The sequence below is a fragment of the Erythrolamprus reginae genome, chromosome 1, assembly GCF_031021105.1.
Source record: "Erythrolamprus reginae isolate rEryReg1 chromosome 1, rEryReg1.hap1, whole genome shotgun sequence".
Taxonomy (NCBI): Eukaryota; Metazoa; Chordata; class Lepidosauria; order Squamata; family Dipsadidae; genus Erythrolamprus; species Erythrolamprus reginae.
This window is the reverse complement of record NC_091950.1, coordinates 116,565,573-116,591,211: the sequence shown is the minus strand read 5'-3', so window position 1 is coordinate 116,591,211 and position 25,639 is coordinate 116,565,573. Positions and strand designations below refer to the sequence as shown.

Below are 25,639 nucleotides of genomic sequence, written 5' to 3'. Positions count from 1 at the left end.
AACCTGAACGGCCTGCCCCACAAACACCTTGGAAGCAAGAGGAGGAGGAAGCCAAGAGCTTTCCTTCATCCCTCGGCATTTGCGGTGGCGAGGGCACCCTTGGAAAACGGGAGGAAGGGAAAGGGGGCTTCTGTCATGCTGAACTCTTCTCCGGGTGTGTGGGTGAACCACACGCTTTCCCCGACTGAAACAGCGTGTGCGTTGTGGTGGGGAAAGAGAGGAAAAGCAGGTCTCGGGGTGTGGGGGGTGTTCCACGGCAGCCACAAATTCCCTCAGCGTCCCTCCTCTATCGCACCCCGCAACGCCTCCTGCTTTCATTGTCCCCAAAACTCCCTCCACGCGCAGCTCTCTCTTGCTGCTACGCCCTTCTAAAAGCCCCCGCTTCAGCTCCGAGAAAATGGAGGGGGGGTCCCGAGGGCCCTAGCGCTCCCCTACTGGCGGGCCCAAGAGCCGGAGACGCGCCCTCTCTCTCTCCTCCAGACCTCTCTTCCCTCGCCCCACGCCACGGAGCGAGGAAGCTGCCCAACCTGGGAGGAGGGCGCGCGAGGGATGGCAGGCCTCGCCTCAATCCCCGGCCTTTCCTGACGTAGCCCACCCCCGGGCTGGCGAGGAAGAGAGACCCTCCTTACCTGGGCTTGAGGCTGCTGACGCCCCGCTCATAGGCCCAGACGGTGGCGGGCTGCGAAGACGCGGCAGCGGCGGCCGAACCCAACGGATCAGGGTAGCTGGGGGCTGGTGGGTAGTTCCTGTCCATCATCCGAGTGGGGAAGGAGGGGACACCGGGCTGCGCTCGGGGCCTGGCGCGTAAGGAGCGGCCAGCCGGGGCGGAGAGAAGCGGCGGCGGGAGTGAAGGGGGGGGGGGGTCGGCTTCAGGGACCGAATAGAGCGGGACGACTCCCCCTTTCCCGCTCGCAAGAGGAGGCAGCTGCGGCGGCGGCCACCCCCCTACCCGGTCCTCCCCTCAATTTCCGCTGCGAGAGGCGGGAGAGCGGCTTGGAAGCCGGAGAGCTGCGCCGCGCCGCCGCGGCCAACTTGGCAGCGAGGGCTGCGAGCCACCTCGCCGAAGACCCATGTCGGGCTGTGGCTTTTCCCAGGCTGCCCCTCCCACCCTGCTGCAAATCGACTGGGGCCTGATCGGCTTCGGGACGCGAGAAAAGGACGCCCGCCGCTCTTCCTGCTGCGGCCGGTATTGCTGGAGTTGCAGCCGTAGCAGGAGGAAAGAAGAGGGCGCCTGCAGCTGAGAGGAAAGGACGCCGAGCGGGAGCGCGAAGGGATTGCTCCGACTCACTTTGTTCCCGCGGTGGCGAAATGAAGCGGCGGCAGCGGCGGCGGGTTGGGAGGGAATGCTCTCTTCGTTCCCGCGGTTTCCATCTCTGCAACGCCCGCACGCGAAGAGCTTTGCTGGAATTTATAGGCGGTTGTGTAGTAGCTTTACGCCCTCGCGTATGAAGAAATGTTCTAATAAAGGGCTAATGAAATAACGCGCGAAATGGCTCCGTGAGCACGTGGCTTGTCACCTTAAAACCACACGTTTTCCCTCTTTCCCTATTTAAGAGTGCTTTAAATTGAACGCGGAATGGCTTAAAATGGCTTGTATCTTACACACGCACACTAGAAACGTGATTTGAATTAAGTGTCTTTATTTGGGTATACCTGTACGTGATGGAAATGCAGGCAAGGTAGAGGGGGGATTTGTCTCAAAAGTTCAAAAACGTGTGGGGAAAAAATTCTTTACATATATATTTACTATTTCATAATGTATGAGGTAAAATACTTGACTTCATAAATTGTGTTTTAAATGTTTCCAATGTTTAAGTTAGGAGAATCCTCTCCCTGACTCCTGAATGAATTACTGCATGTTTCTGTGCTTGAATTACATTCAACATTTTTTGCATTAATATTTGAGAATTACAAATAGCAATAACAAGATAATGTAAAAATGAATGCTGAAAAAAATAAGATACATATTTTTAGTACTGACTTCCAACTTTTGTGCTGGTGCCTAGAGAGCAGCTGGGGATAGTAGGAAATGCAGTTAAAAGAAGTTTGAGATTAACAGCTGAGGGAAGTTTGTAGTACAGGTAATTATTCTGACATGTAGGGACCTACTTTCAAATATTGAAGTCTGAATTAGAACTTTTATCCACTGAAAAAGACCCAGACTTTGAGATACAACATTGCCATTATGAATTGTGCAGGGGAAATAGATTGAACAATCTTGTTTCATTATTTTGACAAAAGTGGACAACAAAGGATTCAAACTGTTGTAGAATGGTCTGCAGAAATGGCTCCTACAGAAATTCTAGCAAGCTTGTATAAGTCAATATGGCAGACAAATTGGTTTAATATTTTACTGGCTCAAAGCTTTGGCATGTAACATTTTCTTTCAGAACAAAGATTGGTAAACTGCAGAGCCAAGGTATTTCTTATAATTCCTTTATTTAGGGTGAAAATTGAAGACACTTTTCTGTCATTAGGTGAGAAGCAAAAATGGTAGTCACAATCACATTTGGACGACTTAAAGTTAGGAACAGATTGCCAGGGGGAAAATCTGGTTGCTGACTAGATAGCATCTAATAGTGTCTTAAAACAAATCTATCTTTAGTTTTTTTTTTAAAAACCCAGATGCACTTTTGTTTGCTGTGACCCAACCTCACCTTGCAGCCATATTTCCCTTCAAATAATTAAAGAATAGCAATTACCGATGGTACTTCATCTCTTCTTTGTGAACTCACGAAAGTCTGTTTAATAGCTAAATTAATCTTTGGCTTCAGTTTTTCAGATAGTTTTTCAGATATTAGACATTTTCTTTCAGATTCATTATTTAATTGGCATTAAAAAAATAAAATGGAACTAAGTACAAATTGTTATTTTATTTATAAAAACTTATTGAGAACACCCACATGTATATATATTCTTCTTAGTATAAGAAACATCAAATAGTCAATTGAAATTATGTGTTAGAATTTTTATCATATTAGAGCCAGTTTGATGTACTGACGTCACTGAACTAGAAACCAGGAAACTAAATTCTAATCCTGCCCTAGACACAAAGGTGAAATGGAGCCAGTCACTTTCTCCTAGCCCTAGAAAGGTAGCAATGGCAAAGTACTTCTGCCAACATTATTGCCAACGAAACTGTAGGGACAAGACCAGGTAGTCACTGTGAATTAAAAATTGACGCACACACATTTTTATCATGGGAAAACATTCAAAACAAAAATACACTAGAAAATTACTGTAATTTTCAAAATTGAAAAAGGGAAAACTGCATATCAGTTTACTCAGTGGCTCAAAATGCATAGAAGCCAAGTTCACACATAAATGAAATGAGTCTTTCAGAATTACTAGAACACTGGAGAAATGGGTTCCTTGTTTATGTTATCCTTTAGTCCATCCTAGGCAGGCCTCTTCAGACTGTCTTAGAGTGCTATACTATAGCATTTCAGCTGCACATCTGTTATTAAGACTAATTCTCAACAGTTTCATAGACCATGTTTGTTCATTAAGCCTCGGTGGTGCAATGGTTGGAGTGCAGTACTGCAGTTACTTCTGCTGATCACTGGCTGCCAGCAGTTTGGCAGATCGAATCTCAGTAGGCTCAAGGTTGACTCAGCCTTCCATCCTTCCAAGGTCGGTAAAATGAGGACCCAGATATTTGGGGTGGGGGGGAAATATGCTTACTCTCTGTAAACCGCTTAGAGACGACTGTAAAGTACTGTGAAGCGGTATACAAGTATAAGTCTAAATGCTTTTGCTATTGCTACTAAGGACCTGGAAGAGAGAGAGATTTTTTGAATACTTTCAGGTTTCCTGAACGTCCAGGATATGGTGGGGGTGGAGTATCATAATTTTCTCTTAATGCCATGGCTTGGTCATAAGTTGGCAATCCTATCTGTCCCATAGTACGAGGAGGGACAGGATTTAAAGAAAACTCTTCTTGTCTTTGGAACACGATGGAAGAATTATGCCTCCTGCAGCTTCTGCGCCTGGAATTTAAAAAAAACACACATTTGATGAATAAGGACAATCAAATATCAGGGTAATTAATCAATTGGAAGTTATCTTCAGATTCCTAGTTTAGAAGTTAATACAACCTTACTAACCAACATCTTCCAGAATGGGAATTTTGAAAACATTAATCCCAATAGATCTAAAAGGTTACACTGGGAAATATAATTATCTATTTTGAAAAAGATAAAAAAAAAATCTAGCTTCCCAATATTTCCCTTTGTACATTCATTCTTTCAATTCTATAATACACCATAGAATCATCATTTGAAAGTAGTAGTAAGATGCATTTTGTTTTGAGAGATGAAGTGTCCTTCCTATGAAATCAGGGTCACATATACACTACAGTGCCATGGTGGTGAACTTATGACATGCGTGCCACAGGTGGCACACAATGCCCTCTCATAATGACACCCTAGTTCAGCTGTGCTAGGCATGCATGCGCACTTCCTGCCAGACATTTGGTCATCGGGTCTCTGCCGTACATGGTTTTCTTTGCGTATTTGCGCATGCTTTGAGCACTCCATAACTGCTATAGTGAATCAATACTCTGAAAAAATATCTTGAATCAGGCAACCAGCTACTTCCCTTAACGTCTGCTGGTGGAAAGAACCATATAATAATAATAATTATTATTATTAATAATAATAATAATTATTATTATTTAGATTTGTATGCCGCTCCTCTCCGAAAACTCGGAGCGGCTCACAACACAAAACGGTTCAAATCTAACGATAAAAACAATTTAAAATTCTTAATATAAAAACAATCATACATCTCAGACAAACCTTGCGTAAAATGGAAACGGCCCGGTGGAATCAATTTCCCAATGCCTGACAGCAGAGGTGGGTTTTAAGGAGTTTGCAAAAGGCAAGGAGGGTGGGGGCAGCCCTAATCTCCAGGGGGAGTTGATTCCAGAGTGTCGGGGCCACCACAGAGAAGGCTCTTCCCCTGGGTCCTGCCAAACGACATTGTTTCGTCGATGGGACCCGGAGAAGGCCAACTCTGTGGGACCTAACCGGTCGCTGGGATTCGTGCGGCAGAAGGCGGTCCCAGAGATATTCTGGTCCGATGCCATGAAGGGCTTTATAGGTCATAACCAACACTTTGAATTGTGACCGGAAACTGATCAGCAACCAGTGCAGACTGCGGAGTGTTGGTGTGACATGGGCATATCTGGGAAAGCCCATGATTGCTCTCACAGCTGCATTCTGCAGGATCCATGATTTGTTAGATTGCAACAATAGTAACCTCTGAATACAAATCAGAGCACAAACCAAGGAGAAAATACTTGTGAATTTACTTATTCCAAGAAAAGCAAGCCCAAATTCCTGATTGATGTGTAATACTAAACAAAACATGGATGATCTCACCAGATTTGTTAGCCTTGCCAAATAGCAGCAGAGTGACAAAATGAACCAGGAAATGGCTCATCTTCAGATAAACCACAATTATAATTCTAGTTTGGTCATGGATACTATAACTTTTAAGTGCAAAAATTTGTGTTAAAATTTTACATTTCATTGTAACATGAAAATTCATGTTTTTCTCTGCATTTTTTTTGAGAGTTACCAAGATCTCTAAGCAGCTTCTGGAACAGAAGACACAGAAACAAGTAGACATTAATCTCCAAGTCAAGGCCATTTCTGCTGTTTAACTCTCAAGTTCCATAAATTATTTATAAATCCCTCAGAGGTTTTCATGGCAGTGGAATTTTAGGATAAAAATTAACTATTCTGGGCATTTGTAGTGTAGTGTTAAGTTTCTTGAAACAATTTTATATTGAATATGGGACAATGGAATGTTTTTATTGAAATTGTTTTTAAAGATAACTGTTTATAATTACTGTCTTTAATTACCATTACCATTAAATGAAAATGAAATTTATAAAAACAATGTGATTTTGTTTCCAGATTCATGCAACCTAATTCTCAAAGTAGGTGGATTATTTTCTGCCAGAGCTTAAGATATCCAATGAAAGGACAACATCCAGTAGGAGAACAAAGAATTCTAAAAGTAAACCACTGGCTAAAGGGTGTCGCCAAAAAGCCTTTGAATTCCTGGATCATGGACTGCACTACCTCCAAGATGGGCTTTTGGCAAGGAACAGGTTACACCTCACAAAGATTGGGAAGAATGTTTTCAGAAAATGACTGCCCTTATCAGGAGGGCTTTAAACTATAATGAGGGGGGAGGATGACCACTCTATATAATCTCCAGGACCTAACCACAAGCAAAAACCACTAATAAGCAAGGCAAATAACGAACTAAAGAGTGATGGGAAGGAAGACAAACCCAAATGCCCAAATAGAAGACACAGAAAGTACACCCAGAGTCAGGCACACAAATCTCAAGTGCTTACACACAAATGTGCAAAGTCTGGGGAATAAATAACATGAACTTTAAATATTAATACACAAAGATAGATATGACATAGTTGGAGTTACAGAAACTTGGTGGGATGAAACCCTCGACTGGAAATACCGATACAAGGATACAAAATCTTCAAAATAAACAGACCACAAAAAAGGAAGACAACTTGCGCTGTATGTTAAGGACCACTTTATTGTTACAGATTTATATTTAAGCAAAAAAGAAAACCACCTGGAATGCATGTGGGTCAGCATAAAAGTAAAAAAGTAAGATGGCCATAGGCATATAGTATAGGCCACTCAATCAAACAGAAAAAAATGGATACCTTTTTTGCCAACCAACTAACAAAACATATGTAGGAAATACACAATAGTGATAATGGGGGACTTCAATTATCAATTGGAAAACTAATTCTGCACCAAGTGAAAAATCAAATAGGTTGCTAACCAACCTAGCTGACAACTTTTGTTATCCAAAAGGTAGAGGAGGGAACTAGAGGGACAGTCATGCTGGGACTTAATACGTACAAACAGAGAAGAAATGATAGAGGCAGTTGAAACTGTAGGAAACTTGGGTGAGAGCAACCATGTTATACTAGAATTCAACATAATACAAACACAAACTAGAACATGACACCAAAGTCTTAGATTTTAAAAGAGCTGACTTTGATAAACTCAGAGGGAACTTGGGAAAATTTTCTTGGATAAAGAAAGGGAAAAGGGAAAAATAACCCAAGAATCTTGGGAAAACCTGAAAAATATGATCATAAAGGCTCAGACCAGTACAATACCGATAAAGAAAAACAAGAAATCCATGAAGACTAGAATGGCTGCACAAAGATCTCTCTGACAAATTGAATTTAAAAAAGGACAAGTAGAAAAAATGGAAGGAGGGACACGTAACTAAAGCAGATTATCCGCAGATAGCCAGAATCTGTGAAGAGAAAGCATGAAAGCAAAAACCCAGAATGAACAAAGACTTGCAACAAAAGTCAAAGATAATTTTAAAAAGTTTCTTTCAATATATAAATAAGAAAATAATCAAGGAAACAGTTGGTCCACTAAAGAGTGAAGATGGCAAGGAAATAATAGGCAACAGAGAAAGCAGAGCTGCTTAACTCATTCTTTGCATCGATCTTTAGCGAACTATAGCTCAGAAATATAACTGCAAAAACAGACTGGAAACTAAAGTTAAAATAAGCAAAAAAACCCAGTAAGAGAACACCTGTCTGAATTTGATGTATACAAATCACTAGGATTACACTCCAGAGTTAGCAGATGTCAGATAAGAGTCTACGGAGAGGGGCGGCATACAAATCTAATAAATAAATAAATAAATTAGAACCACTGCACCACATCTTTCAAAAATCCTGGAATACTGGGGAACTACAAGAAGAGTGCAGAGAGTTGTGGGTGAGCGCCGGGGGTGGTGGTAGGTGGGTATCAGAAGACACGCTCCAAAATGCCCCCAACATACATTTCCAGCACGTGCTCCTCTGTCCTGAGATAGGAATGAGCAGGGAGCAGGGGGAAGAGAGAAGGGAAGGAGAAGCCGGGCTGGCTTTCCCTTGGCGTGGGGCATGGGGGTGGGGGAGATCCAAAATACCCCATGGCCTGCAGTGAAAGCATGCTTCACAATGTGGGAGAATGGGTGCCCTCCTCCTCCTGGAGCTCATTCCCTGCCCCACTTGCCCCTGGCAATACACTCTCTTCCCCCTCTCTCCCCCTCCCTCCCTCCCTCTTTCTCTCTCTCTGTGGAGAGCAAACCAGAAATAGCCGCCCACCATTTCCTGCCAGTGCAGGAGGCTTTCCAGGGCCAAAACAGGCCAGGGGGCATGTGTTGATGGACTGGAGACTAAAACATATGAAGAGTATGTGTGCAGGCACAGTGCGGAGTACATGCACAGGGGGAGCATACATGCATGCACAGGGGTTTCATTGTATTGTGGTTGCCAGCACGCATGCACACTATCATGGGTGCACACACACACACACTTTTGGCATGCAACCAGAAAAGGGTTCGCCCTGGAAGATAGGGTCAGGATCCAGACGGATCTTGACAGACTTGAGCGCTGAGCCATAACTAACAAAATGAAATTCAATGTAGAAAAAAGCTAAGTCCTACACATAGGTTAAAAAACCCCAAAGTATACATACAAACTGGGTGAAACCAGGCTTAGTGGCAGTGACTGTGAGAGGGACCTTGAAGTCCTAGTGGACAACCAGCTAAATATGAGCTACCAGCGTGCAGCGGCAGCCAAAAACCCCAATACAATCCTAAATTGCATTAACAGAGTGATACAATCTAGATGAAGGGCGGTATTAATACCACTCTACTGTATAAAGCCTTAGTTAGACCATACCCAGAGTACTGCATCCAGTTTTTATCAACACACTACAAAAAAGATACTTAGAAAAAGTGCAGAGGAGAGCAACCAGGATGATCAGGGGACTGGAGACTAAAACATATGAAGACTATTTGCAGGAACTGGGCATGGACAGTTTAGCGAAGAGAAGGACCAGGGGAGACATGATAGCAGTGTTTCAATATTTGAAAGGCTGCCACAGAGAGGAAGGAATCAAGCTATTCTCCAAAGCACCTGAAGGACAGATAAGGAATAATGGATAGAAATTGATCAAGGAGGAACTTTCTGAAAGTGAGAACAATCAACCAATGGAAATCTTGCTCTCGGAAGTTGTGGGATCTTCATCATTTGAGACTATCAAGAAGAAATCTGCCATTTGTCAGAAATGGTGCTTGAGCAGGGGGTTGGATTAGATGACCTACCCTTCCAATTCTGTTAATCTAATCTAATCTGACATCAAAAAATGGGGATTGTCTTCATTTTAATCCCAGAAGAATCCCTCTGAGGTAGATTAAATTGAAAATGACTGGTCCAAAATAATTCAGTAACATTTTTGAACACGGACAACTTGAACATAGTTAGTTTGAAAAAAATCACAAAGACACTTTAAGAGCATCATCATTACTATGCAGGCCACTCCTCATAACTACACACCTTCTTCCTAGTGTATTCCTGCAAGTGCAGGCTCTGCTTTCTCATAAGTACAGACTATACCTGGTCTAATGTCTAAACTCAATTTTCAGAAGCTTCAAATATTTCTATTTCAGGCTTATTTCATATCATTTTTTAAAATCAACAAAACCTTTCTGCTTTCACTGATTAGTTTTCCTTTCTGATTATTATGATATGGTTACAATGCCCTGACGTATCAAGTAGCTTACTTGATAACAAATCTGTTCATTGGTAAAATGTTATTCCAGAAACTTATTAAGAAATATTACACTGCAGGATCCAATCTGCGTCAGTCACTGGGACCAGAAGTGACTGATCCAGATTGGATCCTGCAACATCCTGGGACATGTATATTTGCCTTCATTCGTGACATATAACACTGCTTGCAGGTAATACAGAACAATTATACTGTATATACATATTCTTGGGTTAATGGGAAAAAAGACGTATTTGAAAATAAAGTAAGGTTAATAGGAAATTCATTGTATTCTATATATTTATACATTAACTCAAAGTAGAGATTAAGTTGAATTAAACATTAATTTCACTAATTTTTCACATGATATTTTAAACTCTTACAAAATTCAGAAGAAATTACATCTTGTTACAACAATGCAAATCTTTCTAGGGGAAATAACAAAACCAACTGGAATTTAGGACAAAACACAGCCAATGAAATAGTTACACTCTATTTTTTTCTAGCATGTGACACAAATATGATTAATGTAGCCTTACAAATAATTTGATTAGGTACTTATTTATTCTATGCAATAATGAATATAGGATAAGGATCAAAACAAAATAATTACACCAAAAGATAAAAACATTTTGAAAATAGACATTTGAAAATGGCACATGCTAATACATATGGGCAATGAGTTATCATATTGTCATCTTTCCAAACAACAACATCTCATACTATTTGGAGACCAAAACTTCCATTTGCTGATGCCAAATGACAATTATAAATTTCTGGCATCACTAGTGGTCTTTCTCAAAAGGATAAAGTAAAATGCTACATTTATGAAAAGAGTTAAGGTCTATTATCAAAGACTATTGAAGGCTGCTGAAGGTATTACTCTGAATTCACTATTGGACACAATGGTATAAGATATGTACATATCTTGTATATATCTCACACCATTGTCACACCATTGTAACAATTTGAAAAAGTAATATTCAACAGAAGCTGAGAAGAGAGTTATACTGCATGCCATGATTTTTAGAGCTTGCTGTGGTTGATTCAAATGATTAATTACAAATAACATTCTAACATTCCTTTTTATTGAAAATATTATTGGTAAACAATCGTGCTATAGTGTTGCTCAATAACCACTCATCTAATTTTTAAGAAGCTGTATCATACCTTCATAGGCTATCAAGTAAAAAACTATTTGCAATAATTAAAGCTCTTTCCCACAATGTTTTGTTATTGAAGAACATGTTAAGGGATGACCTCATAAATACAATTTGTTTGAAGAACAGTACAGTACATTCTAAAATAATCAATGTCCTAGGAACAATCCTATTCTAGATATGCTTAACAAACTGATTGCACTAAGGATAAGCTTTCTCACTCCTTTGGAAGATAACTGATGTGACAAGATGTACATTGTAATGCATGTGTTATAAAAATATGATATACCATTTAATTTCAGTTTTGGAACACCAGCCCCATTACTGCGAGAAAATACGAATTGTTAATTTTCGCTACTCATATTGCACTATCTAAGGAAACATAGGTAAAATATAAAAGTTTTAATATGTTATTTAGTCTTTATTTAAAAAATCACAAAATTTCAAACTTCTAAACTTTATTTAATCTGTTAAGAGATTTCTGGAAGGAAATATGACACAGATGTAGATTTTATGCAATGCAATGTATAAGCAAAAGTCACAGATTCAAGACCTGCTACATTAAGCTAGGGCTGAAAATAATCCAAAATGAAACCCTGAGAGTTGTAGAGATCCTACTGAATTACACAAGCCAACATTTGGACTCCAAGTAATGCCACTTGCTAAATTCCCCTTTATTGTTATCTATATTAATCATATCCTTCAATTCCTACTTATTAGTGGACTGCAAGTTCTCCTAAATACAGTGATACCTCGTCTTACAAACGCCTCGTCATACAAACTTTTCGAGATACAAACCTGGGGTTTAAGATTTTTTTGCCTCTTATTACAAACTATTTTCCCCTTACAAACCCACCGCTGCCGCTTCGATGCCCCGCCTCCGGACTTCCATTGCCAGAGAAGCACCTGTTTTTGTGCTGCTGGGATTCCCCTGAGGCTACCCTCCATGGGAAACCCCACCTCTGGACTTCCGTGTTTTTGTGATGCTGCAGGGGAATCCCAGCAGGGGAATCCCAGCAGCGCAAAACAGGCGCTTCGCTGGCAACGGAAGTCTGGAGGTGGGGTTTCCCATGGAGGGGAGCCTCAGGGGAATGCCAGCAGCACAGAAATGGGTGCTTCGGCTGGCAAAAGGGGTGAATTTTGGGCTTGCACGCATTAATCGCTTTTCCATTGATTCCTATGGGAAACACTGTTTCATCTTACAAACTTTTCACCTTAAGAACCTCATCGCGGAACCAATTAAGTTTGTAAGATGAGGTATCACTGTACTTACATCTTATTTGTGAGAGGGTGTTCGGGGCTTTGTTATTTGTTTGCAGACATTTCATTACTCAAAACAAGTAACACCATCAGTGCTAGTTATATTCTAATGGATTGTCCTATCAAGTGTTGGTGCAAGTGGTCTTGAAGATTCTTTGGTTGGGCTGTTTAATGTTGACTTGTTGGCAGTTCTTTGATTGGGGTTTTGCTTACTTTATTGTTAATATGATGTTAATCTTGGTCAATGAGGTTAATATGAGGTTAATCTATGATCAATCTGGTTGTTGGTTGCAGGTAGGTTTTCCCTTTTTGGCTTGTTGATTGTCCCTTTTGTATAGTATATAGTTATTATTTACGTCTATAGCCTAGCATTTTTAAACATGATTTGGACTAGGATGGTCACAGTTTCCCAACTGAAACTATAGTTAAGCCAGTCCATGAGTTGTGAAATTAAAAAGTTTTTATTGTGTCTTCTGACTGGCAGTTGGTGTTCATGGATATGTTCTGACAATCTTCTGCCTGTTTGTTGTATGCAGTGCCTGCTGCAGTCCTTTCACTGTATGTTGTAGATGACTCCTGTTTTTTTTCTTCTGGAGCTGCTGGGTCTTTTGGTATACTTAAGAGGTTTTAAAGGGCTTTTGTTGGTGTGTGCCACACTGATTCCATGTACTTGTAGTAGTCTTGTTGGTTTCTGAGATTTTAGAGTTATTCTTTTAGGATTTGTGTTAGTTGTGCTGTATTGGGCTGAGTGATCAGAAACCTTCTGATAAAGTTGTGTGGATATCCATCTTGCTGGAATATGTTGTATAGATGCTCTATTTCCTTTTTCTGCTATTCAGGGTTGCTACAGTGAGTTGTGCTAGTCTAAATAAAGTTTTCATGCAACTTTTTTTTACCAGAGGTTGAGTTGTATCTTTGGTAGTATCAGCAGCTGATTGGTGTAGGTGGATTTTGTAGGTAGAAACATACTTATGTTTCCAGTTTGCCATTATGGCCTCTTCTGATCAGGTTGTTCAAGAAGGGTAGTGAGTTTTCTCTGGTAAACTGGACTCTTTTGAAGATGTTGCTGATGGTTCTGAGGGTGTTCTCTAACTGGTCTTTTTTTATCATGGTGAAGATATCATTTACATATCTGATCCCTATTTCGGGTTCTATTTGTGGAAGTGCTATGACTGCTAGACGTTGCATAATGACTTCTTCTATAAGTCCTAAAGGTGGTGATTCCATAGGTCTACCTTTAATTTGTTGGTAAGCTTGTCCATCAAATTGGAAGTACATGGTTAGGTGGATGTTTATGAGATCCATAATCCTGGGTGTTTCGATTGGTTGAAATTCAATAACACTGCTATACATGAAGAACATCTTGGAAACTACCAACAGGCTACTACAAACACATGGAATCAATGTGGCATGCAAGTCAACTAAAGCCCTTCAAAACATCTTAAGTAAACCAAAAGACCCAGAAGCCCCAGAAATAAAAAAACAGGCGTTATCTACAACAGTGCAATGACTGCAACAGCCACTACATAGGATAAACAGAAGAATAGCGGAATGTATCCACGAACATCAACTAAAGTCAGAAGATATGATGGAAACTCTTTATTGTGGCTTTAATTTCACAAGATATAAACAGATCTAACCATAGTTTCAATTGGGAAAACTCTGACCATCCTAAACCAAGCCAAGTCCAAAAATGCTAAGAAATTTCTAGAATCCTGGCACTCTGACAAATTAACTATCAATAGATACATAGACATAAATAATATCTATAAATTAGATATTGGGAAAAAGATTATGCAAAAAGGTAACAAAAAGACTAAAGCACCAGCTGACCAGCCATCGGGACTCAGGAGAGCATAGATTAACTCCAATGTTAACATCAGATTAACAATCAAGAAAATATCCCAATCAAGGAACTGCCAAACAAGCCAACAGCAAATAGCCCAACCAAAGAATCTCTAAGATCATCCCCACCAATACTGACAGGGCAATCCACTAGAATATACATTGAGAGCAAATCCCACTCCTTACTAGCACTGATGATGTTTCCTAGTTTGGATAACAAAATGTCTGGAAGAAAGCAACAAGCTCAGAGATACCAAAGACTCCCATTTGAACCCTGAACTACAGATATTGTCCTTTATTGGAATCTTATCTGGCAAATCAGTCTTCCAATGCTTTATCTAATCAAGCACATTTACATTTGAATATCTTCATATCAGATTTTCTTTGAGCCTGTGAGGTTGTTTCCAATTGTGCTTTTGTCTATGGTATTAATCAATCCACATCATGTATGTGTTGTCTGGTTTTAATATGATAAGGTTTTAGTTATTTCTTTTAATATTAGATTTGTGCTACTATAATATTGTTTTTATCATTGTTGTGAGCCGCCCCGAGTCTTCGGAGAGGGGCGGCATACAAATCTAATAAATTATTATTATTATTATTATTATTATTATTGTTGTTGTTGTTATTATTATCATTATTATATTTTTATTATATCATCCAATGTTATCTACAAATTTAATATGCATCCATTCCATCTTCATATTTTCCAAGTCATTTATAAAGATGTGAAATAGCATTGGGCCATTCAATTCAATCCATTCAATACAGCACCAGGGATATCAATATTTCCTCTCCAGGAAGCTATAGAATCATTTATGAGCACTCTTTGGATGTACTTATTAGTTGCAAATGTTTCAGATCCTATTACTATCTGGTCCATATTTAACCACTCAGTATTATTATTATTATTATTATTATTATTAGTAGTAGTAGTAGTAGTAGTAGTAGTAGTAGTATTTATTAGATTTGTATGCCGCCCCTCTCCAAGAACAATATGATATACTACACCACGGAATTCCATTAATCTGCCAAACTAGTCACTTTGTCATTAAAAAACCCTAAGATGAACCTAGCTTGACAAAATACATGCTGACTTCAGAAAATGGTAACAACTCTTGGCATCATGGCTTGTTGACAATCTGTTCTGTTATAGGTTACCCATTAGAGACATTAAACTAGCTATAACTTCCTGGGTCAATCATCTTCACACTTTTGAATATTGGAATTATATTATTTGTTCAAACCTTTGTCATCTCACCAATTCTCCAGAAGTTATCATGTACATACAGCATAAATCTATACAGGATGTAACTGGCAAATAAATGCAAACTACGGTATGTTCTGATACAGTAATATGTTTAATGTTAATATCTACATTGTAAATGATATTGATAACTATAACATTTATTTTCTTACCTTGGTAACCTGGGTTTGCATTTTCTTTGGCACAGATAATAAATAAGCAATCCAAGTATAATCAATAGTATTCCAATTGCAATCAATCCAGTCAAAAGTCCTATAACGTCAATTTTCTCTGCTGCTTTGTCGTCTGCACATAAAGGTAAGACTATTTAGTATATTCAACCATCTCAGTGTTTCCTGATCTAAATAACACTTTAATCCAGTATTGCCAGAAAAATGTCATCATAGTGTGCCAGTAAATATAAGGAATAAATTCCCCAGATTTATAAAAGTAATATATCCATTATGTAGTTATAGCTCTTTAATGGTAAAGAATTAGGTGATAAGTAACAGTCAGTAGTGACTTTTGTACCAGAAACTCTCAAAATCTGCTGAAGCCCAATAACTTATTCATGGAGCTAATGTGAATAGTTTTAACAGGCTTTTGTATGTATATATGAGAGGCAGGGAAGGGAAAGAGACAGAGAGGGAAAGGGGGAGAGGGAGAGAGAGGGAGAGAGAGGGTGTGTGTGTGAGAGAGAGAAGAGAGAGAGAGAGAGAGAGAGAGAGAGAGAGAGAGAGAGAGAGAGAGAGATGATTGACTTATTTTTCTTCTATGCTTCCATTTCTAGTAAATTTTGTGACTATGTATGAAACTTTTCTGGTTTTTAGGCAGGAAGATCCAAAGATTCCCTAAGTAAAACTCTCTGAGTGCCAGGCAAATCTCTTAGCTTTTCCATTGTGAAATTTCTTGAGATTTTTCCTCACAAGCTGTAGCAATTGAAAACAGACAAGAGAAAGGAAAGTGGAGGAGCAAACAGTGGATTCTTACCCCTTGATTCCTGTAGCAATAGGTCGTGTCTCATAAAGTTCCTTAACCTTAACTCATTCAACACAAAAAAATCATTCTCTGCTCCAGTTGAAGGTTCTTTGAAGAATATCTAAAACCTGCCCAACTAGATAGATGTCAGGAAGTTCAACCTGACCAGTGGTAGCCTATCATAAATATCTTCTATGAAGAAATTCTTCAACCAAAAAAGTTTTATATTGATACTTTTCAAATTTGCACCAGTAACTTAGGAAAGACCTGGGTAGGAAATTCAGATGGGAGGACACTGCAAACTATCGTAGAAGCAAACATTTTGCTAATGTGATGTAAAAAATTCTGGAAATGCTTAAAATTTCCACACATTAGTTCACAGATAATTCAGAACTTAATGTAGTGAATATGACTTGCATGATCACAGATAGGACAGAGAAGACAATGGCAGGAAATTAAACATCTGAGTTAATAAAACCTTGCCCTTCTATGCATTACTAGTTTGAAAGAAAACACTTTTCCATATATAAAATACAGCAACTAAAAGAGAAAATGCCAAGTCATAATACTGTGAATGCCGTTTTCTAATATAAATGTAATCATTTTTGCGGCAATGGTAGTGTCAACAATTCCTTTATTTTGCTGTGTCTACCAGAAGAACCACAAAAAATGTCTTATTGAAGATCAATACACTGATTACAGCATGGATCTCTTGTCTGCTATATCCACTGAAAGAACAACTGTAATTCATCACAGACTGAAGAATAAACCAAGATATTATATGTCAAAATAATTTTAATACAGTATATAGTTTTTGTCTTACCTATATTTGAGCCAAGATTTCTAAGAGTATATTCAGACCAAAAAGACATCTAAAAAACAAAAAGAAATGTGCTTAGATTATGTCTACATGAGCCTGACCAAGTTTGGCTAATATCTATCTATCTATCTATCTATCTATCTATCTATCTATCTATCTATCTATCTATCTATCTATCTATCTACCTACCTACCCACCCACCCACCCACCCACCCACCCACCTACCTACCTATTTCAGTTTGGCTACTATGTGTGTGTGTGTGTGTGTGTGTATTATACATTTAATATATCTATATTAAAGGAGACAGATTTTGCCAGATCACCTTTTAATTGTATTTGCTTTCAAGTATTAAAATTAGACATTAAATATCTCAATACCCCAGTAATTTATTTAGCAAAACGTATATTTGCACTGATCAAATGTCAATTTATATTGACATTTTTGAATTTGTAATTTCAATTGTCTTTGATATACTGGGGAAGGGGAAGACAGGAGATACATGATTTTATACTTTAAATAAATTATTTTGAGTCACTTTATAAACAAATTGAAATAGTTGGATTGTGACAATTATTGAATCTTGTTCCCAGAACAAGATACATTGTATTGAACAGTGGTATTTGCTTCTCAAAACTCTGTTCATTTGACTTACATTCCGACTTTATACTTGAGTGAATATTCAAACACTATTGCAGGGATATTACATTTTTACCAGCATCCAGGATACCATAATCTGATGCTGGAAAAAGGAAACTGTTTCCACAAGAAACATATATTTTCCTGGAAAAAATACTGCATAGAATATGTATGAACATTGTTGGCATTAACTGAATAGTGTTTAGGATTTTTTCACATCATCCACATACAGTTTTTATAAATCACTAACGCTAGTGCCTTCATACATTTGCAATATGAGTTGAGATCTATACTTATCTAAATAAATACAAAAATAAATATCCACATACCCACTACAAATTTCAAATCCTTTTCTCTGTTAGACATTGACTGGTAAATGAAACGGTGGGTATCACTGCTAAACTGATCACACAAAGTTTGAACAGCTAGTTTTCTTAGTTCCAAGAAAAATAAAGTACAGTATTTCTATTTCACACGTGTTTGGATTTATAAAGACATTCATGTGTATATTTGATGGCGCCTTCCTAAATGGGATGGCTTCCACCCAGTGATGGGCTACCAAATTTTTTACTACCAAACTGTGGGTATGGCTTATGCATTTTGTTTCAACATCTTTCAGTGCAAATTGAGTGCTCTGGAGTGGAGCTCCATTTTCGCTACCCCAGTGTGTTCCTCTGTCCGGGCAGTAGCCCACCCATGATTATCTACTATATAAAATGTATGTACACACACGCACACAGTCTTCTAAAATTATACATATTCAACCTCATTTGCTGTGATAAGAAAAACATACCCAGAGCCCAGAAGGGAAGAAAAGAAAAAAAAAAATGAAAATTTTGCTACCAGTACTGTGTACCTGACCAAAATTTTGCTACCAGTACTGCGTACCTGACTGTAACTATAGGAGCCCATCACATGTTCCACCCCTGTGTGACAGAACTTAGAATAACTTTGTCACTCTGAATGTACATTGATTGGCATAGATTAAAATTAAATTTATCTCAAAGGATCAGTTCAAACAACTGAAGAACAAGATGACCGGGGCTAACTTAGAAGGCTTCATTATTAGGGTATAAAACAGCGATGGCGAACCTGTGGCACGCAGTCATATAGGAGGGCAGGCAAAGCGATGCCCTATGTCAGCTCCAGCGCGCATGTGCATGCTGGCCAACTGATTTTCAGCCTTGGGGAAGGCCATTTCGCTCTCCGGAGCCTTCAGGGAAACTTCCCTGAAGCTCCAGGGTGTAAAAAAAACACCAAAACCAGAAGTTCAGAAAAAAAATTGTCTTTCTGTTTTTTACACATTGGAGCTTCAGAAAGCTTCCCTAAAGGCTCTGGAGAGTAAAAAACAGCACAGTGGGCAAAGTGGACCTCCATTTTTCTGAACTTCCAGTTTGCCAGTTTTTTCATTGTCCCAGGCTTCAGTGAGGCCTGTGAGGTCCCACAGAGTTAATCTCCTTAGGGTCCCGTTGACCAAACAATGCCGGCTGGCAGGACCTAGGGGAAGAGCCTTCTCTGTAGGGGGGCGGCCCTCTGGAATCAGCTCCCCCAGGAGATTCATACTGCCCCCACTCTTCTTGCCTTCTGAAAGAGTTTAAAAACTCATCTTTGCCGCCAGGCCTGGGGTTCCTTAGATCTTCTCCCCTGACCAATGAATGCTTTAGTTTGATTGTTGAATGAATGATATTGATAGTTTTTTAAATTAGAATTTTAAAGATTGTTTTTTAATGTATTAATTGGATTGTTATTATTGTTCTTGTTTTTCTGTACATGCTGTGAGCTTCCCCGAGTCTCCGGAGAGGGGCGGCATACAAATCCAATTAAATATAAATCTAAAATAAGCAGGGGTGGGGGGTTGTTGGTATGCACAGGGGCAGCAGGGGGGGGAGGGGTCGCATACATGGGGGGGGATAGGGAATGGGTGTGGGCACATGCCCCCTTTTGGCATGCGAACCGAAAAAGGATCACCATCACTGGTATATAACAAAAGTTAACAGCTGCTCCTTTGCAAAGTATGCTGTTGACTTGTTATCAATCGAAAGACATACACATGTCAAATGTTCAATATCATTGGTAAATTAAATAATTACTGTTTTTTTTGAATCCCCAAAAATTTCCCTTGCTTCCTCAAAATTGCATTGCTCTTCAAGACATTCTCTTTCAAGATCTCCTTGGGTTATTAGTTCGAAGTCAAATTGGTTGAATAGAAGATGTCGTCCAATGAATAAATTGGCTTTCTCTGCAAGGATGAATACTAAAATATAGTTAAAATAATGTTAATATCTTAGAATCCAAGGATTTGTTAAAATATTAAAATTCCTCGCCGCTTTATTTCGTCTATAATTCTTCGTATGCTCATTCTTTTATTACTGCTATATTGAGAAAGTCAAGATAGTTTTTAATCATGCTATATATTTTTCATCTATGATGTTTCCCAAGTCATATCAGAAAACCATGTGGTCATTGTGGCTTAAATTATACATTATTTTTTCTACATTCCTGCAACCATGGCAGCATGAGAAAGATGCCAGATGCAGCCTATATGCCAGAACCCATTTTTTAGCTTGTCATTCGTTATTACTGAACTCTGTGAATTAAAGTATCTTTTGCTTAAATATTATAAGATACAGTATCATAAAAACACTTTAAAAAACACCTACAATTTAAAAAAATGCAAGACATAGTTTTCTGACCCAACAAAACAATAGAAAAGAAGAGCTGATAAGCAAAGTATTGTTTAATAGTATCTTTTTAAAACTATCTCAATTTTTCTATAAAATGCAAAAGATAGGACAAGCTTTGTTTGGCAGCATTATTCTATTCATTGTTGCCTTGAATTACTTTTCTTATATTTTAACATGGATAAGTGAAATTCTCAAGGAAAAGAAATACATTACTTATTACTATTAAGGCAAAAAACTAATTGTTTTGAATCCCTATTTCATAGCACTGAAGGGACATTTTATATAAAAAAGCTTAGGTACATAGAGATTTTCTGATATTTAGGAAAATTTGGCTATTTCCCATAATCAAGGAATACAGTTCTGTAAGACCATACAACTGAAATACAGTGATACCTTGTCTTACGCACTTAATTGGTTCCGGGAGGAGGTTCATAAGGTGAAAAGTTCGTAACACGAAACAATGTTTCCCATAGGAAACAATGTAAAACCGATTAATGTGTGCAAGTTTAAAAAAAAACAAAACAAAAATCTTTTGAAACAGCTGGGCGCTTCTCAGCGTTCTCCTGAACGCCGAACCCAAAAAGTTCGGCAAAAGTTCGGGAGAATGCCGAGAAGCGCCGCTGCCCGGCTGTCACCTCCCGAAACAGCCGGGGGGCTTCTCAGTGTTCTCCCGAACGCCAAACCCGGAGGTTTGGCAAAAGTTCGGGTTCGGGAGAACACTGAGAAGTGCTGCCGCCCTGCTGTCATCTTCACAGAAGAGCCACGGAGCTATCGGCCAGTCGGGAGGCTCAAACGGAGGTGGGGAATTCCAGGGGCGGAGCTTTGACATCACGGAGACGTCCTTCCTGGAGTCCATGTTTCGGCTGGCCAGGAAGGATGTCTCTGTGACGTCAAAGCTCTGCCCCTGGAATTCTCTATTGGGATTCCCCACCTCCGTTTGAGCCTCCTGACCAGCCGACAGCTCCGCGGCTCTTCTTTGAAGGTGACAGCTAGGTGGCGGAGCTTCTCGGCGTTCTCCCGAATCTGAACGCTGAACCTGAACTTTTGCCGAACTTCCATGTTTGGCATTCAGGAGAATGCCGAGAAGCCCCCCAGCTGTTTTGGAAGGTGACAGCTGGGCGGTGGTGCTTCTCGGCGGTCACCCGAACCCGAACTGTTGCCGAACTTCCAGGTTCAGCGTTCACGGCAGCGAGTTTGTAAGGCAAAAAAAGTTTGTAAGAGGCGGCAAAAAAATTTGGAACCCTGGGTTCGTATCTCGAAAAGTTTGTAAGACGAGGGGTTCGTATTACGAGGTACTACTGTATATGGAAATGATAACCTAGATCTTAGAGATCTGCTCGTATATATGTGCAAAAGGTCAATTTGGCCAAAAGTTAAAGAATATTGGTGTTATACAAGCCTAAGTAAACCTTTTTTTCCTTGGGTGCTAAAAGAGCATGCGCGCACGCTATCACACATGTGCGAGTGCCCATGCCCATAATTCAATGCCTGGTGAGAGCGAAAACAGCTTTCCCACCTCCCAGAAGTCTCTACAGGCCAGAAACGGCCTGTTTCCCAACTTCTGGTAGGCCTAGTAGGCTCATGTTTCACCCTCATTGGACTCCAAAGGCTTCCCTGGAGCTGGGAGACACCCTCCCCCATTCCCCCGGAGATTCTCTAGAAGCCAAAAACTCCCTCCTAGAACCTCTGTGCAAACCAAAAATCAGCTGGCCGGCATACACATGCAATTGGAGCTGAGCTAGGGCAATGGTTTGCTTGCCAGCAGATGTGGCTTTGCGTACCCATGCCATAGATTCGTCATCACTGGCCTAGGTGGTACAGTGGTTAGATAGGATACTTCTGCTGCCTGTGGCTGTCTGTAATTTTAGCAGTTCAAATCCCATTAAGCTCAAAGTTGACTTCCAAGTTGGGTAAAATGTGGACCCAGATTGTTAGGGGCAATATGCTTAGAGAGGGCTGTAAAGGGGTATATAAGTGCTATTATTAAATGTTATTGCTATAATCAAAGACATACAGATACTTTGGATATGACTCTCCCTTAGCATGTCTTGTAGCATGCATCAATATAGAACTGTAAGAACTTTTAGAACAGCATCATTTTTTATCTGTTACTTATTAGAAAAATATTGTAAGATAATGAGCAGGAATTTATTTTAAAAGAACTTGAACTTGCCCAAAGAGCTACCAAATTTGGTGACACTGGAGTCTGTCAAGGGAATTTTTAAAAAGTTTAGGGATATGGCCAGCAGACTGGTAAATTTCTATAATCTATTGGACAATCTGGCTTGATCTCAGAAAAGTAATAAGATTACACTTGGCTAGTGCTTGGATTTGGTCTGTTTGATTTGTGCTTTTGAATCAGCCTTAAATCCTGGTGACTACGGTAACTGCACAGGATCTGGCAGTTTCCCTCAATTTCAGAACTAGCTAGGGCTCTAGAAGCTGCAGACATACCTGATGAAGAAATATGGTAAATGTTTAGCTATATTAAGGGATAATTAATGATGTTGGTGAATTGTACTTTCATTACAAAATGAAACTTTTTTAGTTTTAGTTACCGGTAGTTTTAATTATAGTTTTTAGTTATAGTTTATAGTTTTTATAGTTTTTAGTTATAGTTTTTAACCATTAGATTTGTATTCCATTGTTTTGTTACTCTTGTGAGCCGCCGGGAGTTTTCAGAGAGGGGCGGCATACAAGTCTAATAAATTATTATTATTATTATTATTATTATTATTATTATTATTATTACTACTACTACTACTACTACTATTACTACTACTACTACAACATGAAAATGATGTTTTAGAAAGGTTAGATCATGTATTTATATAACTGGCTGTAACATATTATTGTGATGTTTAACAAAATATGCTAGAAAGAAATTGTCTGAGAAAAAAATGGTTTAAATCAGAACAATTAATTTTTTATTTCATTCCCTTATGTTGATTACCACAAACCATTATTATGTTGATTACCACAAACTATTACACACACACAAACACATGTGGTGTATGTGTGTGTGTATTAAAATGATACTTGAACTCTGATTGAACCATTTTGAGCAACATTTAGATTAGGCTACAGCAGGGGTAGGCAAAGTTGGCTCTTCTATGACATGTTGCGTTCAACTCCCAGAATTACTGAGCTAGCATGAAGTAACAATTTTAATACAAAAATACAATTATTACCGGTAGTATAAATAAGTTACCTTCTTCTATTGCACCCTTTGATTCTTTGATTGGTATTGCGCAGTGAGGAAATGCAGACAAATGTATAAGCAGCTGAAATAGCAAAACGTAAAAAAATAACATAGCCTGGTGCCTGTCAAGAAAAGATTAATAGATTAGTCACTACAGACTTTAGAAAGGATTAAATCTCACTCTAAGAATATAAGACACAAGTTAGCACAAGTCAAGTACAATCAACGCCGCATTGGAAACAGGTTACAGAACTCTCACAAACTAGCCTAACCTGTACAACCATTGTGGTTTCACAATATAAACGGCATTAGACTGCTCCCAGAAATTACAAAAGAATCAGAAGGAAAGAGGAATATAACCACTGAAGACATAGGCCAAGCATTTGTACACCCATCTGCTACCACATTTCCTTTCCTTAGAATTTTGCATGGCAAAGTTGCTGGCTCACAAAATCCCATTCACAAAACAAGAGACGAGGAACTACAGGAATGAAAGGACATGCATGTAAATAGTTAATCAGCATTTTACTGAATAATTAATAATAATAATAATAATAATAATAATAATTTATTAGATTTGTATGCTGCCTCTCTCCGAGGATTCGGAGCGGCTCACAACAGGCAATAGATCACATACAAATCCAATATTAAAACAGTTAATGCTGTTAACCAGAACACATAGCCAAGAATTATGTCCTGTTTATGGATTGACTGATTTCCTCTCTTTCAATAATATCTTGGCCAGATGCTGAAACACACTTCCATAAGAGACTGAGAACAGAAAAGGGACCACTGCTCCTCAAGGACTCTTGGACTAGCTGCAACTACAAGCTTTTTCGAGGGCGGCTAGTGGAGTTCACGGAGTTTGACTGTATCAGAGCAACTCCGCCAGAAGGAAACTAAGACATAGCTACACCCACTAATAACCTCTCAGCTGTCTTTCTCAAGCGAAACTTCGTTTTCGGCCCAATCCTAATTCTTAATCGTCAGGAACCCGATTTCGGACGGGCAGCAGCGTACACCTTGAACAAGCCGGATAATGAAAGTACGCGAGTACCTTAGGCAAGCTAACGACATCTTTCGCCTCAAGTCCCGCTGCCCATCCGCCCAGCCTGACACGATTTAGAAAGCAGAGCAAGTAATCGGACGGGCATAGCAAAAGTCCCAGGAAGATATTTCTCTGGTGAGACTTTATTTCGTCACTCGAGGAAATCCCACAAGGGAGCGGGAAGCTCAATGATTTTCTTTTTGTTCCCCTTCCCTCCCCGCGAGAGGCCTTTCCGCGGCCTTACCTGTTGCGCTCAACGCTCAAACGTCAGCTCCGCGAAGGCATCTTCTCTTCCCTAAACCCGCTCTCGAAGAGCTGCCGAGGGCCTGAGATCATATAATGTCACGGCTGCTGCCTTTGTAACCGCCCACCTCAATTCCGGGCGGGCTCCGGAGGGTTGGAAAGAGAAGTCCGCCGCGGAAGGGAGCGCATTTTTAAATGTTTAAATCAGCTCGTAGTCAGAACGCAGGACGAAGTTTTACCTAACGTGTTCGGAACGGTCTCCTGGGAAACATGGCGTTTTGCTGTCTTTGTCCCTCTCTTTGCGCAACGCGTTCAACCCACGGAAGTTGGATTCAGGTTGTGCTGTGATTTGATAATTTCGAATAAGTTTAAGAGGACTTCTTGTACAATTGCAAAACTTTCCTAGCTGCTAGCTGAAATAAACTGCAATTTTATTTATTTATTTATTTATTTATATTTATTTATTTTGTCCAATACACAATGAAGGTTACAGAGGCTATAGGAGAGAAGAAATACGAGATATAGGAGAGACTATAGGACAGGGGATGGAAGACACTCTAGTGCGCTTATGTTCGCCCCTTACTGACCTCTTAGGAATCTGGAGAGTTCAACCGTGGATAGTCTAAGGGTAAAATGTTGGGGGTTAGGGGATGATACTACAGAGTCCGGTAAGGAGTTCCACGCTTCAACAACCCGATTACTAATATTTTTTACAGTCAAGTTTGGAGCGGTTAATATTAAGCTTGAATCTGTTGTGTGCTCTTGTGTTGTTGTGGTTGAAGCTGAAGTAGTCTTTGATAGGCAAGACATTGCAGCATATGATCTTGTGGGCAATACTTAGATCATGTATAATTTCTGACTCACTTTATGTTAATATGTTCAGGGGCGTGCATAAGTGC

At 39.5% G+C, this 25,639-nt stretch overlaps 1 protein-coding gene across 2 annotated transcripts; it reads right to left on the bottom strand.

Moving 5' to 3' along the window:
- Window positions 1-2,422: 2,422 nt before the first annotated feature.
- On the bottom strand, window positions 2,423-25,038 carry PRRG4 (proline rich and Gla domain 4). Of its 2 annotated transcripts, none has more exons than XM_070762305.1 (6): window positions 24,742-25,038; window positions 23,459-23,571; window positions 19,654-19,817; window positions 16,930-16,978; window positions 15,302-15,434; window positions 2,423-3,989 (listed from the first exon to the last, which is right to left on the bottom strand). In XM_070762305.1, exons 2-6 carry the CDS (start codon window positions 23,559-23,561, stop codon window positions 3,767-3,769), a joined length of 672 nt encoding a protein of 223 aa, XP_070618406.1. In that variant the 5' UTR covers window positions 23,562-23,571; window positions 24,742-25,038; the 3' UTR covers window positions 2,423-3,766. The 2 variants fall into 2 exon arrangements, with proteins under 2 accessions (XP_070618406.1, XP_070618397.1); XM_070762296.1 differs by lacking the exon at window positions 24,742-25,038 and adding an exon at window positions 24,507-24,667.
- Between the last annotated feature and the right edge of the window lie 601 nt (window positions 25,039-25,639).